Consider the following 17,563-nt stretch of genomic DNA (forward strand, 5'->3'; position numbering starts at 1 on the left):
GTGTTTCCCAGGCTGCACACAAAGGGGGCCTGACAGGGCTTGTCTGCAAGTAGTAGTGGAGTGTAACTTTAATACAAGGGATCAGATGGTCTCCTCACTTCCTCAAAAATGCAGTCTTCTTTGTGAGAAAGTGATTAGAAGTATTTGTTGCATGACAGCAAAGTAAATATTTGGAAGTGACTTTCGAAATGCTGTAGCTCAGAACAGTGGTTTGCAGAATCTTCATGGAAATGGCCTCCTTGGGTGGTTCTTGTGGTCAGAATTCCACAGCCACTTATCCTTTTCAATCAAATTACTTGCTCAGAAAGTTCTCAGGAGGGGGATAGGAGATGTCTGCTCAGGCATGAAATCCTCAGCACCTGTGAGGTGTGTAAGTAATTACATTAATACAATTCTTTATTGATTTAACTTTGCTTAGATGCATCATTGTAATGACAAGATAAAGATACTTCATGGTACTTGGAAGTAAACTGCTTTTCTTTCAGCTCTTTCTCTGTTTAAATTGCTTTTCCTTGGGCTCCTATTCTGTTAGCTTGTTTCAGAATTTTATTTGGCTGACTTTACTGAGGTGTCAGTTTGCTTTGCTGAAGCAGTATCTGATCTGAAAACCTCATGAATATGTAGGGTTGGAGTTGCCTGATTACAGAGAGCCTGTTACTGGATCACATAGTACTTAAAAACTCACTATCTTGCTTCCTTTTTTCCCCCCTACTCTTGAAGAGACATAAGGAAGTAATTTTTATGTTAGTACTATACCCCATTTATTAAACAAAAGAGCTGTAGTGCTAGATCTGATGGTTTGGGAAGTTTGGGGTTGACTTGCTCCTGTACCTTGTCACATGATTTATCACTAAATTATACACAAAGTGGGGTTATGTAATCTTGAGCACTTTAGACTTCAGTTCTCACTTGAAGTTTTCAACCGTTCTAATGACTTCACAATACTGTCTAACTTAAACATTCACACTAAAAAGATAATAAAGATGTTCTTAAAACCATTTAAGCCTATCTTAAATGCTAGCAGACTAGGAACTTGCTACTAGAACTGTCACTATTTTAGTTAAATGTGCTGCAATTTAACCTTGAGCCTATTATGCCAGAGAAATTATACACAAATGCCTCAATTAAGAAACCTGAATGGAATGATACAATTCTGAAATCTCTTCTTTGACAGTTTTGTTTCTCTAAGATTTTCTCAGTCTTTCTGAAACTTTCTGAGCTTTTTCCTGATAAAGTCTTCACTACTTCTTATAAGGGAGCACAGTCTTTCAGGATAGTGTAATACAGGTAACTATAGCTTCAGAAAAATGGAGTTAATGAGAAACAATCCATCTTGATGAAGATTGTCATTTGGCAACTAGACAAACCTTGCCTTGGCAAGACCTCAGTTAATGAGTTAGGCACTGGTAAGAAGCTTTTTATTCTCTAAGAATAGCATCTTTCACGTTTCACCTTCCAGTAAACAGATCTGGGTTGAGAATACTACACTTGACTGGTTAACTTGGCTTTCACATAGTTTTATCAAAGCAACTTTTAATGTCCTTTTTATTTCTGAATAGTTTTCTCAAACAAAGTCAGAATTTAAATACTGTGAAATGGGAATCTCATATTGATGGTTTATAATGGCCTTCATAAGTCATAATGGTTTTATTCAGTCATTTGTTCTGCCTTTGGATCTCTTGTATAAACAGCTTTTGCAGCTCTAATCTCTGACATGGTATAAGCAGCAATAGAAGTAGTAAATATGATAGTCCCTGTAAATCATGCTTTACACTGAAACATTCTTTCAGGGTATGGGGTGCTACTTGCCCATTTCACAGCAGTCCTCATGAGAGCTACTTCAGTTATGTAGCAATAGAGCAAGACTCTCAAGTGCTTAGCTACAGCAATATTAAATGAGTACTGTTTCTTCTACTGCATCTGTATATGCAAAGAAACAGTTTGTGTTTCCTGTGACAGGAGTAAGGGTTAGCCTATCTGCTTTGTCTTTGGTTAAATGCTGCTTTTCTGTGGCTCTCCAGTAACAGTAGTTGCATAGGAAACCTGAACTTCTCCATGTTTCTGTGGCTTAAATCATTGGAAAGGAGAAAGAAAAACTTAGCCTTGTTACGATAATAAGAGCTGTCGCTTCACACAGAAAGCCATTCACATCAGTAATTTTGAAAACTCAACCTTGACTATTGGATGACCAAGAAAACTTAGCAAGATTAAGTCCAAAACTAAAACAAGGAAATTTCCCAGCTTAATTTTATACATAACTTTACCATATCTGTCTTTGCTTTTTCATAAGTACAAGATAAAAGCATTTGCCAGTAGCACTGAGGAGTTTTTTCTTTTGTTTGCAGTAAAAGGGTACCAGAATAAAACAGCAGCTTTCTAAGCTCCAGTTTTATATTGGATGGGAATGTAGCTTGTCTAGGAAATCCCTTATGTATACATCTTGGCCTCTGTCAAGATGACTTTTTTTCCAAAGGGACTAGGCTTCTCATATGACCTGAAGGTTCTACAGGGCAACTTTTTATGCGAGAACCTCTTCATTGTTAATTTGTTTTTGATATCAAGGAGCACTGGATTAAAAAATCATGTATCTGGAATAATTATTTTAATGATCTATTACTTAGATCTGTAGGTTGTTGGATTTTGAAGAATCAGGATCTTGAGGAGTATTTGGAACTTCCAAGATGAAAAGGACTTAATACCTGGGGGTTTTTGCATTATCCAGTGCCTCTGCACTATTCCTGCCTTCAGCTATTTCCAGGGTTATTTTTGCTGTATCACCCTTGGTCTGTTCAGAAGCACACAATCCCTAAGCAGCATTAAGCGTTAGGAATTTTGTCTTGGCCCAATTAAGGAAGCTCCTAACAATCCACATGTTACTGGAACCAGTGGATGAGAGGACAAAAACAGTGCTCACCTTTTTTCACGTGCTTGAGAAGTGGGGAGGAGAAACACACTTCAGGAAACTGGAGTTGGAGAAAAAAGCCTGAATAGGTAAGATTTCCCAGGCAGCAGTTAGGTTGCAATGAATGTGCAGGCTGATCCTCTCACGCAGAGCATTTGTTGCATGTGGGAACTGTTCAGTTTTTGATTGGAAGGGAGTAGCTGAATAGTCAGGTCACCACTTCTGCAGCACCTGGGCCTGTGCTGTTGAATGGCCAGGCTCACAGCAGATGCAGTAGGGCCCTTGGAGGGTCATAACCTGAATGTTCCTGCAGGAAAGAGGGAGGGAGGAGCAAGACAAGACTGAATCACAATTAGAGAAATAGTCTCTTAATTTTAATAAAAGCTGGACATTTGTAAAATGCTGAAAAATTAGCCAAGTTTTGCAGTTAGGAAGCTGTATTTTTGTTATTTCACCAGGTTCTTGGGTTTTATCTTTTGACTTAAGTAATTGCAAGCTTGGGGGGCTCCTGTTTTGGCAAGCAAGTGGCTTTATATGATTGCAAGTCTTCAAGAAGGCAAACTTCATACTTTAATGAGTATACTTGTACTTTGTGCTCCAGTTCTGGATATGTACTCTAGAAGATGATTGCAGTTATTAAATGGTGCCTCTGTTTTCAAGTTACTAAACCAATGACTGAATAGGGTGGCAAACAAGAAACATCATGCCATGATTGGAAGTGAGTGGCAGTATAAAAGTACTGCTCTGTAGGGAAAAGGTATCAGGCATCTGAAGTAAAGTATAAGTAATACATTTTATTTTTGAAAGATGATATCCTGGCCTTATAGATTGATGGAGGTTAATATGGACCTCAGCAAATTAGGGAGATGAACAATCACCAACTGTACGAAATTCAGCAAGGGCTGGTGCCAGATTCTGCACCTGGAATGGGACAACCCTGGATATAGGGGCAGACTGGGGAATGGGAGGCCAGAGAGCAACACCACAGAAAGGGACCTCAGCATACTCTGTGAGTCTATGGAGGTTATCAATTCAGTTAAAAATCTCCTAGGCTGTAATATTCCTTCATTGAATGGCACCATCTAATCATTCAGGATGGGAAATCTGTTTATCATTTTTCTCCAGCACAAGGGTCAGAGATATTCAAATGCTTAGCAAAAAGTGGTGTTTGCTTTCAGAAGTGCTGGTTCAGGCTTGAACTGACACCTGGCACCTTCATGTGGCATCCCATGGAACTGCAGTTGGAAACGACTTCTTACTGAAGGGATGTGGGCTGCATTTCCTTCACCATTAAATTCCCTGGAAGAATTTACAGTAGCTGTTTGTGTGACAGAGTAGAGCAATGGGCTGGCCTTTCTTGGGGGATGACCATTCCTATGATACAGTACAGCAAATGCCTCAGATATAATACTGCCACAAATTACAGGTAGGAAGAAATGGTTCTAGGAGTTCAAGGAGAAAACAGATACCAGAAACTTACGCTATTGCTTCCAGGTGACATCATGATAGTATTTTTGAAGTAGAGTATTTAAATGTTCAGCTAGGATATTCTAGGGTTTTGCTACTTAGTTTGAGAAGCATTAGGGTAGCAAGTCCCCATGGGATGAGGGGGGAGAATAACTTAAGGTATCATCTAGGTACTTGATGAAAACAAAATATAATTAAATGTAATTAATACCATACCTGCCTTCTGCTCCTCTGGTTTCCACCTCTGTTTTAAGTAACTATCTCTCTTAACTAGCTTAAGCTTCAGAGGCATTCCAATTTCTCTTACTGTTTTTCAATGCTTTGTTAAAACATCTAGATGTAAAAGAGATGGAAGTAAAATAATATTGGATGAATTGTTATCAGTGACTATTTGCCTTTTCTTATGTTGTTCTTCAGTTTTTGCCAAATGAAATTCTTTATTCAGCTGGTGACTTGGTGTGTCATTTCATCCCCATTCTCTATACCCTGCCCATTTCCCATGTTCCACTTACATTTACTTAAAATTCTGGTCTTGAGATGAAAATCCTTTGGGTGAAGCAGGATCAAGTGTCACTAATTCAAGTATAAAAATGGTCTTTTGTAGAAAAAGTAATGAGGGTGCATAGGATTAAATCCTGCTTAAACATGTCAGAAACTGTATTTAGGCCTAGAGATGTCAATTGAAGAAAGATTCTGTAGATCAGAGTTCATTGCCTTCAGTACAGAGCCTTGTATTATCTTCCAAAGAACTCTTTTGATTTGAAGATTTGTAAAGCACTTGTTTCACTTAGCCCCATCAAAGAAAGGGTAATTAACTTACCCCAATTTAGAGGTATAAAATGGAGAAAGCTTATGTTACATGCATTATTTTAACTATCTGCCTCACATTTCATCCTCAATGTTTTATCAGCAAGGGCAAGAGCTGGTTTATACTGCTTCTATGGTAGTAGGGAAATAACTTGGGAATTGACAGTGGTTTTGTGTATGGGTGGTAATGCTGATGCAGCAGGGACTGAAAATGCCTTTCCTTTGATTGTGTTTGTATTCTGAGAAATATTTTGTTTCTGCAGCATAGAAAAAGAGGGGTAGTACCAGTGTCTTAAAAATAGATGCTTCTACCCCCTTCTCCACTGTGTTAAGAGAAACACAGGATTCTTAATGGTAATCAGTGATGGAGAATTAGTCCAAGATTGTAACATCTTTAACTTCAGGCTGAGAGATGCTGAATGGCTTCATTTTGTAGAAAGACAATTACTTCCTGGACAGATTCAAATGTATTTTGTCCTTATACCCACCAAAATAGTAATTTGTCTTGTGGATAAATTTCTAAATTGATTTTTATGTACTTTTTCTACACTTCTGTTCAAATTTAATCATGTGGAAAAGTAGAAGTGGATATATTACTTCATATTGATTGACTTCTAGCAAATGAATTGCGATAAATCTTATCATAAAGCATGGCTGTACTTCTTCAGTTCTTTAGATGAATTGTGTATTCAGTTATAACTTTCAGATACTTTGCTCTCTATTTTTTTAAGCATTCTGTATTATAGTAACTATCCCATTCCATATTTTTCCACAATTTAAAAAGAATTTTTCAAAAATAATTTTAATATCATAAGTTTTACTCTTCCATCTTATTTTTAAGTGAAAGAATGCTCTAAATTTGATGGAGTAAGATAGGGTTTGATTCATGTGTTAGTGCAGCTGTATGGGAGGAGGCATTAGGAAGCCCTCTATATGACTTTCCTGGTAGCTACATTCACTCCAATGTTGTTAGAGCTCCTGTTTTAACTTCTTGATTGTCTTAACTCATATTTGTCCTTAGAACGTTTTTATTTCATCTGTATGAAAAGCTGTATGGAGGATTTTGTTTTAAAAAGAACTATTGACCATATTTGGCAGACTTATCTTAGAGAAGATGATGAATTCTGAAGTTAAACCCTGCTTTCCTGGGGCTGCAGTTTTCTCTTGGTTTAGTTAACTTCTGTCCTACCTAAAAATTAAGTTCTAGTAGTTGGCAAGCTTGGTCTTTTTCCCAGCTAATTAGCTTCTGTAATTACATCATAATGTTTTGTGCTGAACTGAACCTTAACCAACACTTGTTGTTACTTGATATTGTGAGGTAGATGATACTGCAATAGCATTGGTGTGGCAGGAAGGCTCCATGTCCTAGAGAGTGATCAAACCAATATGATTGTCTCTTTTTGCACTGGTCTTGGCTTTGTTGTTTGAGAGAATGTGGGGAGGAGGAGATCAGTGATGTCATAAGCACTAAAAAGATGAAGCACTCCTAATTTGTTTAAATTAATTGTTACTATTGTCCTTTTAAATTAATCAATAAAAGACTTATCTGTTGTTCCATGTGTATTGGCTACTCAGTATCCTTGATTTTCAGCTTTGTTTATCAACAACATGCATGTTGAAATTTGCTTAGCTCTTTTGTATAAATAATACTGTTTTGTGGTTTTTTTTCCAGTTTCTATGGAGACTTTGGACCATTAAATTTGGCAATGTTATACAGATACTGCTGTAAACTAAATAAGAAATTAAAGGTAAGCTTTGTTTAAAAACAATGTTCCTATATTTTTGTATTTTCAAATTGAAATAAAATTAACCAGTTTGAAAGTGGCTCTTAGGTGCTCACTAGCTAGGTGGTTATTGCTAAGCTTTAAGGATATTTTGTTTTGAGTTTTTTTCCCCTCTGAAGAGTGAAAGAAAATAATATGCCCTCATTTTGGCTTAGGAGGTGGGGCAGGTGGCTGAAGGCTGTGTTCATCTTTTTGCATAACCTCAACACTTTTAAGACAGTAGTAACAAAAGCTCCTAATTGTGTCACCACAAATTAGGGTTTGCAGCTAATGAAGTGTGTGTGCTGGCCTGAATAACTGAAAAAACAGGTACTCAAGGAACAAAACATGGGTCCTGAAATCCCACTGTTAAAATAAGTCTCAGTGGAAAAGGGGCCAGGGCAGAGTGAGAAAAAGGCCTTGGGACTGTGAGAGCAGCAGATAAAGCATGGGTGTGCTATCAACACCGTGTTGGTGACAAATCTAAATCACAGCATCACACTGGCCTCTGTGCCTAAATCCCAGCTCCATCCCAGCCAGACCCTCTGAGCATATGTACAGCTGCAGACTTCACTTTCTCCAAATATCTGTGATGAAGTGATTTGCAGCATGTATAGAAAATCTGTCAACTGCAAGAAGTGAAACAGATGTTTTAATTCCAGAATGATGATTAATGTAACTTGTGGGCAAATAAGGAGGAGACCCTTCACTAAATGTTACAGATTTAAATCTTTTATCATATAAAATATTAGACCTGTTACTGATAGAAGGAAATAGGACGGCAGATGTGATTGCTTTGGCCACTGTTAAGAGGGTCCCTTTATTGAAAATGACATTATTTCTAGGGTCACAAATGAAACCTTTAGTTAAGTAGATTCATGCTGCCTGCTGCTTTCAGGGGTATGCTGAATTCCATGAATTCTTAAGTGGAGGTTCTGTAAATTGAAGGGCTTGTAGAGTTGCTGCAAATTTCTTGAACAAATAAGTGCTTCTAGTGAAAATTTACATTGCTTCTTATTTTAAAAAGATACTTATAAAAAATTAATCTCTACTGTTTGTGATTTTGAATGCCTGTGCTCATATTGGGGAAACATTTGATTTGCCATTTGATAACACCAGCACCTTATAAATACCTTATCATCCCATTTTGCAGTGCTACTGCCCCATTCAAACACATGACCAATGGTTCTTACTCAGTAGGAATCTATTTTTTCACCGTAATTCTGCTGTTTGTGACCTTATATTTGTGTTATTAAAAACTGGAGTGTGCTTGCTCTGTGAAGCAGTTACTCCAGAGAAGAACCAGTAATCAACTTACTATTCTAACTTCACTGTGGTCTTGGGAACTAGAGAGATCAGTTCTGTCTTTTCCAGATTCAGACTGTGACTGTGATCAGTTTGGGACTGTTATACAGTCTCATGTATTACTGTATGCCTTCAATCTTGAACCTAGGTACAGGAGTTTCACCCAGAAAATAAGTAAGCAACTAATAAATATCTCAGGGGTTTTTTTAATGGTTCAGTATTAAACAGGAATGTGTCTGCAGTCTTTATTCTTGTTCTAAGACCATCATCTTGCTCGTTGAATGAGGCAAGTGAATCATCAGAAGTGTCTTGTAAGCATGGTGATGGAGATTGGATGTTATGATGGGAAAAAAACAAAGGAGCTTAAATTAACTCTTCTAATAGGAACTACTAACCCTGATATTTGCAGGGTTGGTTTAGCAAACTGTAATGTCAATTTTAATGTAACTTTTCTAGTTTTTGAGAAGAGTGAATGTACTTGCACTGCAGGGTGAAGGTTACAGCTGGCCAGGACCAGAAAAGAGAGGTCTCCACTGGGAGGAAGTGCAGTTTGTTGCTTCTGGCTTGCCAGAGGCTAATTCTAAATAGGTTAAATTAAACTCCTACTGCCTAAGAGAGAAGGGTAACCTGATAATGCAACCACTTGAAAGTAATACCTGGAATCAAACAGCTAAAGCTTGGAGTACTGCCAGAGTGGTTTAAAAACTTACATATGAATGGACTCCAGTCTGGCTGATTGGCACCACCCCTGGGGCAGACCAGTACTGCTAATGTAAGCCTTGCTCTTCTAGCAGTTAAAATTTGTGCCACACTCTCCTAATTTAGACACCATCTGCAGTGGGTAAGTAGGCTTGTAAGACAGAGCCAGGGCTGAAGCCTGCCTCTGTATGTGTATTCACATGGCTCAGAGGAGTGCATCTCCTGGGGACTGTAGGCCTAGCTACAGTGGCTGCTGCTCAGCTTCTCCAGGCAAGAATTAATCACTGTCTGTACACCTCATCTTCTTGTGTTTGTCCTTCACACATGTCCTCAAGAGGAGTTCTGGGGCCTGAACTAGAGTGTTAACAAGTTTGTGACCTGTGACTTACCTGCCCTACAGCAGCAAAAGTATGGTAATTCTCATGTGGCACCAGGTGATGTGTAAGCAGCCTGGGATGAGTGTTTCAGAGATGGAAAGTGCAGATTGGACTAAGGACAGAGAGAGCCCTGTTGGGAAGGCACACCCTTGCCTTAAGGGTGCCCTGTGACCTGCTGCAGGAGGTGTTTGATCATAGGAAGTGAAAGAGTCTGCAGATTGTCATGGGATGGTTGCTATTACCATACTGCAACACTTTAGGGATCCTGAAACAATCATAGTGCTTAAGCCCAGATAATTTGCTGTGCTTGGTTGGGTAAGCACTTAGTGTACTTTTCTTAAGAAAAGAGTCCTCAAGTATGGCACAAAAAGAAATTATCCGCAAACATGCAGGGTTTGGTATGGATATGGTGTCTCAAATTTAATACTTAGGCCTCTTTAATTTTAAAACTCCTATGGATAGGAACAGGAGAAATGAAAGTATAAGATCTCATTAAAGCTGGAAAGCCCCACAAGCTTCCCTTTCAAATCTTTCAGCTATATCTCTTTCTCTTTTGGGAGAGAAGTGTGACATGAGGCAGTATTCTGCTTTCTCCTCTCCTTTTGTGGGGGACTGCTGAGGAAGAAGGATATTGGTTTGAAATGTGCTAAGGACAGATCAACATTTTAAAGTAAACTGTTGTAACTTTATGCTGACTGATTTTTTTGAAACAGTAAATACCTCTGTCCTGAAGAGGTAAAGAATTTATTCAGATATCCATTTGCTGAGAAAATTCGAGGCAAAGTCTTGTCTGTGCCTTACAGGAAAACCTTTTTGACCTTGTGTTTGTAATTTTTCAACTGTTGATTGCTGTGAAGATGATTGTCACTATCGAAGTCAGCAGCAAGGAAGAACTTGTCTGTGCTGTCTTCCTACTTGATATTTGAATTCTGTTCAGGTCAGAAAACACTTGACTAAGGAACTGGGCTTCATTTATGAATGAAATTTTTTTTCTTGTTTTTAAGTAAGTCTGATTTCATGAAAACTGCTTTTAAAAAACTGTTGTATTATCTGTGTATAGCCTTACACATTCTCAATAAATTAAGGAGCAGAAGTAATCAGGGAGTGTTGCTGATATAAATGATACAAGTATTGAAGGTCAGAGGCAGGAGAGGAAAGGTACTGGCAGGCTTATAAACTATGGGGTTAACTTTTTGTATGGTAGCTGTATTGCTACTGAATCATAGAGGGATTTGGCTTTTTTTTGTTTTACTATAAATAAACTGCTGGGCATACACAGGGAACTATAGTAATTGCAAAGCATCTCATTTAGGACAGCCTAGATTTTGAGGCAGGGTTGCATGCACATGTTTAAATTAATTATTTTGTATTAAATTTTCCAATCTTGTATTCATGTCTATTTACAAGTACGTGTGTACACCTGTGTATATATATATATAAAAGTAGAATTTGCATAGATCTAGGCTTATTAAACACATTGAAGTAATTTCTTGCTTGAGCAGTGCAACTGTGTTAACCTTATCCATTATATAAAATACTGTCAAATAATATGTTGATTTTACACAGCTATCTGGTAATTGTCCACCACAACACTTTCTAATCCTGTCATCAATTCTCGGCAAGTAAATCTCTCTTGAAATCTACAGGGAACTTTTAAAAAAGAAAAAAACATAGTCCTGCAGTGAAAGTAAATAATCCGTAACCCTTATGAATTAGTTTTGTTACCTAAAGCAGAAATCGCTACACTTTGTGTAACCTCTGCCTTTCATTTGCAAGATTGTCTTTCAGTTTGTTCCTCTGGGATGTATCTTGACAGACACTGTTACGTTATACTGTTAAAATTTATCTTTGAATAGTGTGTGAAACTGATAAAATTTTCTCACTGGTAAAGAATATTTTTAGTGCTTCATAGTGTGTGCACCTTAGTTTTGTTGTGGAAAAAAGAAAAGATCATTGGCAACTATGTTATCTGCAACTCTAGTTGTTCCCTAGATGACAGGTGTTGAAGAAGTCCTTGTTGAAACGTTGCTGATTCTTCAGAGCTGTGCAGTGCCTAAGGGAACTGAAGCCCTAATCCATTCAGGTGGAGCTCTGGAGATGTAAAAACAATAACCTCCCAGAGCTGTTGTGAAAGCTCATCATTGAACCTGGCCAGAGGGGTAGATGGAGCTTATTAAATATGATCAGAAAATCAGTTGGTTTGGTTTTGGTTTTTTTTTTAATAGATCATATAGCTTAGATTTGTTGATAAAAGTGCACTGATTTGACAAATTGCATGTTAATGTTAACAGATGCACTGCATTGATGCTTCAGCAAACACCTGCTGTAAAAGTTACTTTTCTGTAACTAGTGTGCAAATAAAGTTATTTGTTTTATAGGCTTCTGAACACTTAAATTGTGCTGCTGTGCTGCTTGCTATGCTATAAGGCATTAGCAACAGTTTTCAATTTTGTGTTAAAGCTTTAGTCAGGATTCAAAACACATTGAAATATTTCATATGACAAGGATTAAACCCTTACATATTGAAAACGATGCAATAAAACTGATCCATTGTTTTCATCTAAATATTCTGGAAACTTCAGATTATGGCTACTTTGGGTAGAAAAGTGTCTCGAAATTGGAACGACTTGATATACCCATATGATTAAAAAATCCATTCTATAAAATAAAACAAGAAATATGGTCTTACTACATGGAACTTACTTCTCACTAGCTAGCTTTGCAGTTTAAATAGTGTTTTAGGTGTACTGTAAACTGCTGCAAAGAACTTTGCGTTAAAATAAGTAGTAGTCAATAAGTTATAATTGAAGTTCTGTCACTGTTGCATAACTACTGTAATCTTATCCCACCTACACATCATGGGTGGAATTGCAGTTAGAGAACACTAAAATTAAAAAATTGAGGAGGGGGAAGAAAGGAGGAATCTTAAAGTACTGGGATTCATTTTGTCAAGTTTTAATAAAAATTGAATGCTTCACTAATTAAGTAACGACTTGTGCTTCGTATGTTTGCATATAAACTGAGAGATGTTGCTGTTGGCCTTAAGATACAACCTCTTCCAATCAACAGCAAGCAGCTATTTCAGGAGTTAGTCCTATTTACACTCCCTTGCATTAGCTCTCACTCCTTCCACCTCTGGAAGTTGTGCCTTGGAAGAGCAGACTGGAAGGTGCAGTTAGATCTGTGAGTTTCGGTGGGCTTGGGAGTAACAAACTCGCTGTGGTGCCTGCTTCATCTTTCTCCTGAGCTGATGAAATATTTGGTTTTTTTGGAAAATTTGATTCTGTGGTTAAAACTATTCTAAAATTTGCAATAAGTTTTTGAGATGAGATTTTGTGGTAAGTTTTGAAGACTCAACATGGACAGGTTTCTGGAGGTGAAATACAGTTGGCACTAAAAATGAAACCCTGTTGTGCAGCAGTTATCTTAGCTCCCCTTCCCAAGTGTCAGCAGTGTCAAGAGTTAAAAACCTTAAGTTGGGTAACAACAGCACTAGTATTAGGGCATTTTATAAACATGCAACCTTTAAAAATAGAAAAATACTTCAAATAATTTGAAACAGAATCTAGTATATTTGTTGATGACTTCCTCAAAACTGTAGGAGTGCTGTAAAAATTGATCTGCAAAAACATACAGGGGTGTAGCAGAGTATAATGGAAGTGTGGCAATTCGTGAAATTTTACAAATTACTAATGCAGTAAATTGTTCGACTTGCCAATTTTAAGTGACAATATTGTCTCTCTCTGGCTTTAAACAGTTTTGCTGCAGCTTGTCATTATTGTGCTTTTCTGGTGCTTGTTGATTTTGTTTTCAATGGGAGGTTTGTCCACAGGATTCTGACACAGGCTTCTTTTCTTCATAAAGAAATAGAATTGTGAGTGTTACTAGTTTTGTCTTTGCCTAGCCTTTTATTCAGGCTTTTCTCTTATGCAATCTTTTTCTTTTGTTTTACCTTTTTAAGTAAATTCTTGCTGTTGGAGGTTTCTAAATATGTCCGTCACCCATTATAAAGTATAGATGGAAGTGTTTAACTTATAAAATGACTGCAAGGTTGATTGCTTGACTTTTTCTTCTGTCTTCTCCACAGAATTATGTGCTAAAGAGGTTTAACATACAGGATGATGTTTTAGTTTGAAAATTTCAATGTCTTTAATCAGTGTTCATAAGCGAGCATTTCAAATATTTAAACTTCGTGGGGAAAAAAAATCCAGATTTTTATATTGAAGGTTTTGGTTCAGCTCCACTTTACACATATTTTTGTACAGCTAACCTAGAGATCTGCCCAGAAACAGTGGCTATTTCCCTGCACTCTTACTTATCTGTGATATAAGAAGATTCTTCAGAGGATCAGTAATTTTTGCTCCTGCAATTTTAAGAACCTCTTGATAAGAATTTTCTCTAACATGTTTTGCAGTTTTGGAGAAGTGATTTTGCTAAAGTATTCTTAAAGCATATTCTTAGTAAATATGCTGTTTTGTTTATTTTCTTTTAAACAGTATTTCAGCCTTTCAAGGAAGAAGATTGTGTACTACACCAGCTTTGACCAGCGGAAGCGAGCGAATGCAGCGTTTTTAATAGGCTCATATGCTGTAAGTATTTTTGATCACATGGATATTTTAACCTTCCTGAAGAGACTTCTGTGTGTAAAGTGGCTTCTCAAGGGGTGCTCCTTTAGGGAGGTGGGCAGATGGTCATTTCATTTGTCTCTAAACTGTCTTTGAAAACTCTGGATGAGTTTTAGAGAAACCTGGTCATCACCCACCCCTTAACTCCATTTATTTTATTACATAGGGAATGGCTTTGGCAGATCCCCTGCATGTTTTTCCATAGGATACCATTTTCTTGAATGTTGAAAATCCAAATTGCTTACCTCTAATTGACCATGTTAGGATGAATTGCTTCTCATGTCAGTAGTGAGATTCAGACTGGGAAGGAGAAAAGATTTTCCCACAGCCTTCTTAAAGTTACTAAACCAGAGACAGGTAATAGTAAACTAATATGGCACGTCCAGTTATTTCCTTTCCAGTAGTGTTTTATCCTAATTAAAAAATTTAATTTAGACATCTCAGCCCTAGCTGAAACATGAAGGGTTTGTTTGCTGGTAATCTAAGCAGCTCTTGAAGGGATCTGTTGTTTATACCTCTAATTTTGTAAATGGCAGGTGCAGGTGGGAAAAACACAAATCCAAATTGCATTTGAAATACTGTGGATAAGTGCTAAGGTTGACTTGGAAAATACTGATTTCCTTTTTGTTCTGTGAGCTTTTTAGGAAATATGACATGAGTTTTCCTGGCAGCGGGTACATGGGGCCAGTATTGCTACATGTCATGTGCTGTGTAATGGCATAACTGTGGGGAATTTCAGCCACATTATCACTCAGAAGGTTGAGAACATAAAAAGGAAAATCTCAGAGAAAAAAAAAGTTCAGTACTTACTGAATCTGGGTTTTACAAGTAGCAGTGCCACATAGTGAGTTACAGTAGTGACAGTGGGGAAAGGGAAGAAAACCTTGTCCCTTGTAAAAAAAACTGCCCTAAGAGAATAGTAAATATCTATAAAGTAATTTTTTTAAAGCTTTTACATTACTTTCTACATATCAAAAAAAGCTTCGGCTTGTCCAAACTATTCATACTGGGCTTTTTGTATTGTTAGGGTATTTTTTATTTGCAGAAGGAAAGCACTCTGAAGAGTCATTATATTAGATTAAAAATGAAGCTAAGTTTTGGTTGCTGACTTTTCATTGATACAGATGAGTCAGAAAATGTCTCCTTGATTTTTCTTAATGGAATTCATTACTTTTTAGGTGCTGAAGACATACTGTAATGTTTTCCTCTTCATTTCATTATCCTTCCTCCTTCAACTATTGCATTGCTCTTGATATCCAAGATTCTTTTGATTTTTTTCAGGAGCTTGTTCAGTGTTTCTTTTTCTCTCCTCTTTCCTTTTGTGTTCTTAATATCTTTTTTCTGCTTCCTCCTGGTTTCTTTATTATGAGCCTTTATGAACTGTGTGGACAGACATGACCAATATTATGTTCAAAGTGTCATGTGTGAATGTCTTTGAGCAGACACAGCTTTGGAGGGCCAGAACTTCTGTCAAATAAAACCTGCAGTATTGGGAGAACATGTGGTACAAATTTGCTCCTAATTCCTTGATAAAATGAAACTCACTTTTTTCCTGAAGTTCTCTGAACTACCCTCTAAGGATCTTTTGTCTACAAGCAAGACTTAAGGCTTTAAGTGTAAGCTGTTTTACAGTAACTCATGCCACATTAAAGTCTCTCAGTTGCAGCAGTATGTGACTTTATTTCCAATTTTCTTTCTTTAAAGTACAAAAACCAAGGTTTTGTTGATTTCTGTTGGTAGTTCTTTGTGTAGGCATGTCTTTTCTGATCTGTATATGTCACAGGAATTGGTCATGAAGGAGGATAACAGGCATTCTTACGAGTTTAGTGTGCTGGAGGAAGTTCCTGTCAGGTTAGACTTTTTAGGTTCAGGGCTGATTTATTTTTTTTCCCCTCTTCCTCCATCCCTTTTAGGTTATATACTTGAAGAAAACACCAGAAGAAGCTTACAGGATGCTTTTATCTGGGTCTAATCCACCATATCTTCCATATAGGTATGTGAACACAAGAAATGGGGCTACTTCTCTGTTTTAAAATTTGCTAAAAATTATGGGGTTTAGATTGCCTTCCAAAAAGGTGTTTCATGTCTGATACAGGTAGTGTATGAAAATTACTCATCTCCAGAAAAAAATTTTTTACATCTCATGTAATTACTTGCTGTTTGTGGGAATAATAAATCATTTAGCTTGATCCAAGTCTTAAGTAAGACTCAGTCTAGCAAACTGTCATGTTTTGAAAATAGTTCTTAGCATGTTTGTGGTTTAGCACTTAAACATTTTCTTCATAATGCATTGTTTTACTATTTGGAATTCATTTAAATATTTGAAATTACCTAGTCCCTAGCTAGTGAGACTTACAGGCTTGAAGGGGTTTTTATGCTGTTATATTTTCTCTATTTTACAGAACAGGTACTCATATTAAGGTTACAGAATGTTTTCAGTGAATCATAGATAGTTTCTGTCAATCTGTCTTTAAACTCTGTGCTAAGGTCACACTGAGGCTTGAATCTAAGTTATTTTAGCTGTCATGCCTATCTAATAGAGAGACTTCCAAATATATTTCATGGTGTGGCCTATGAAATACCCTTATGCTCTTTGAATGAAAATACCTCATGGTATTCTTATGCAAACACTGGCAATAGAATAGAACTGCAAGAAGTCAATATCCTCTCTTTTAGGGGAAGCAGCATTTTGTAAGTAGTGTTCACTGTCAGCCAATGCATTTGTAAATGTAGACCTATCTTGTGTATATCAAATTCCTCTGATTCTTCAGCCACTCAGCAGAGGAAGATCATATTGTCTCTTCTTAGACTTTGCACAGAAGCCAGGTGCAGTATAAACTGCTGGGGTGGTAGATTTTCTTTTTTATGTCAAGACCAGTTTGACTATGAAATCTTAAACCATCAGCTACATTTAAAGAAAAGGTATTAAATCAGTGATAGCTTTTATTGACAGAGAATTTATACACTGATCTGATCATTGATAGCTCTCCAGAACCCAAGAAGTTTACTGAGCTACTGGTATCCATATTTTTTTCAGCTAATCATAAAAGATACTTGGTACAATCATAAAAAAATCAGCTATTTTAAACATGTCAGTGTTTTTTAACATCTCCAAGTTCTGTGTAAGATACGGGGGTCATGATCTACATTAAACAATGTCTTGTATGTGCCTTAGCATTGCTTCCATGAGGATCTGCTTCATGATCTTCCCAGGCACAGAGGTGGTGCTCACCAGCCTGCAGTTCTCTGGCTCTCCCTTTGTACCCTTGTTAAAAATAGGAGTGATGTTTCCCTTTTTCCACTCACTGGGGACTGGGCCTGTCTGCCATGACTTTTCAGATATCATGGAGAGTGGCTTTACAACACCAGCCAGTTCCCTCAGGACCCTGAGGATGGATACATCTCATCAGGCCTCATAGCTGAATAGCTATATCTTGTTGACCAACTAAAGAAATTTACTGTTTGGAATTGTAGTAAATTGATTTGTCTTTAGGTTTTTCTCACCCCTGCCAAGGTGAAAATTCAGGTGTGTAGAAGAGAGGTTTTGACAGAGTGAAGAAACTTCCTTGTCCAGTACCAAAATGGTAAAACAGAAAACTTGGGAGGAATAGTGTGTTT

At 37.2% G+C, this 17,563-nt stretch overlaps 1 protein-coding gene across 4 annotated transcripts in view; it reads left to right on the forward strand.

Moving 5' to 3' along the window:
- Nucleotides 1-17,563, forward strand: part of CDC14A (cell division cycle 14A) — a 49,641-nt gene that overhangs the window by 2,912 nt on the left and 29,166 nt on the right. For all 4 annotated transcript variants that reach the window (XM_071436143.1, XM_071436145.1, XM_071436142.1 and 1 more), the window contains exons 3-5: nt 6,849-6,924; nt 13,817-13,909; nt 15,859-15,938. In XM_071436143.1, the coding sequence (XP_071292244.1) occupies nt 6,849-6,924; nt 13,817-13,909; nt 15,859-15,938 (249 nt within the window). The remainder of the gene's footprint in view (nt 1-6,848; nt 6,925-13,816; nt 13,910-15,858; nt 15,939-17,563) is intronic.

This window comes from Agelaius tricolor, unplaced genomic scaffold, assembly GCF_023055355.1.
Source record: "Agelaius tricolor isolate 1412-34295 unplaced genomic scaffold, bAgeTri1.0.p SCAF_11, whole genome shotgun sequence".
In the NCBI taxonomy this organism is placed as follows: Eukaryota; Metazoa; Chordata; class Aves; order Passeriformes; family Icteridae; genus Agelaius; species Agelaius tricolor.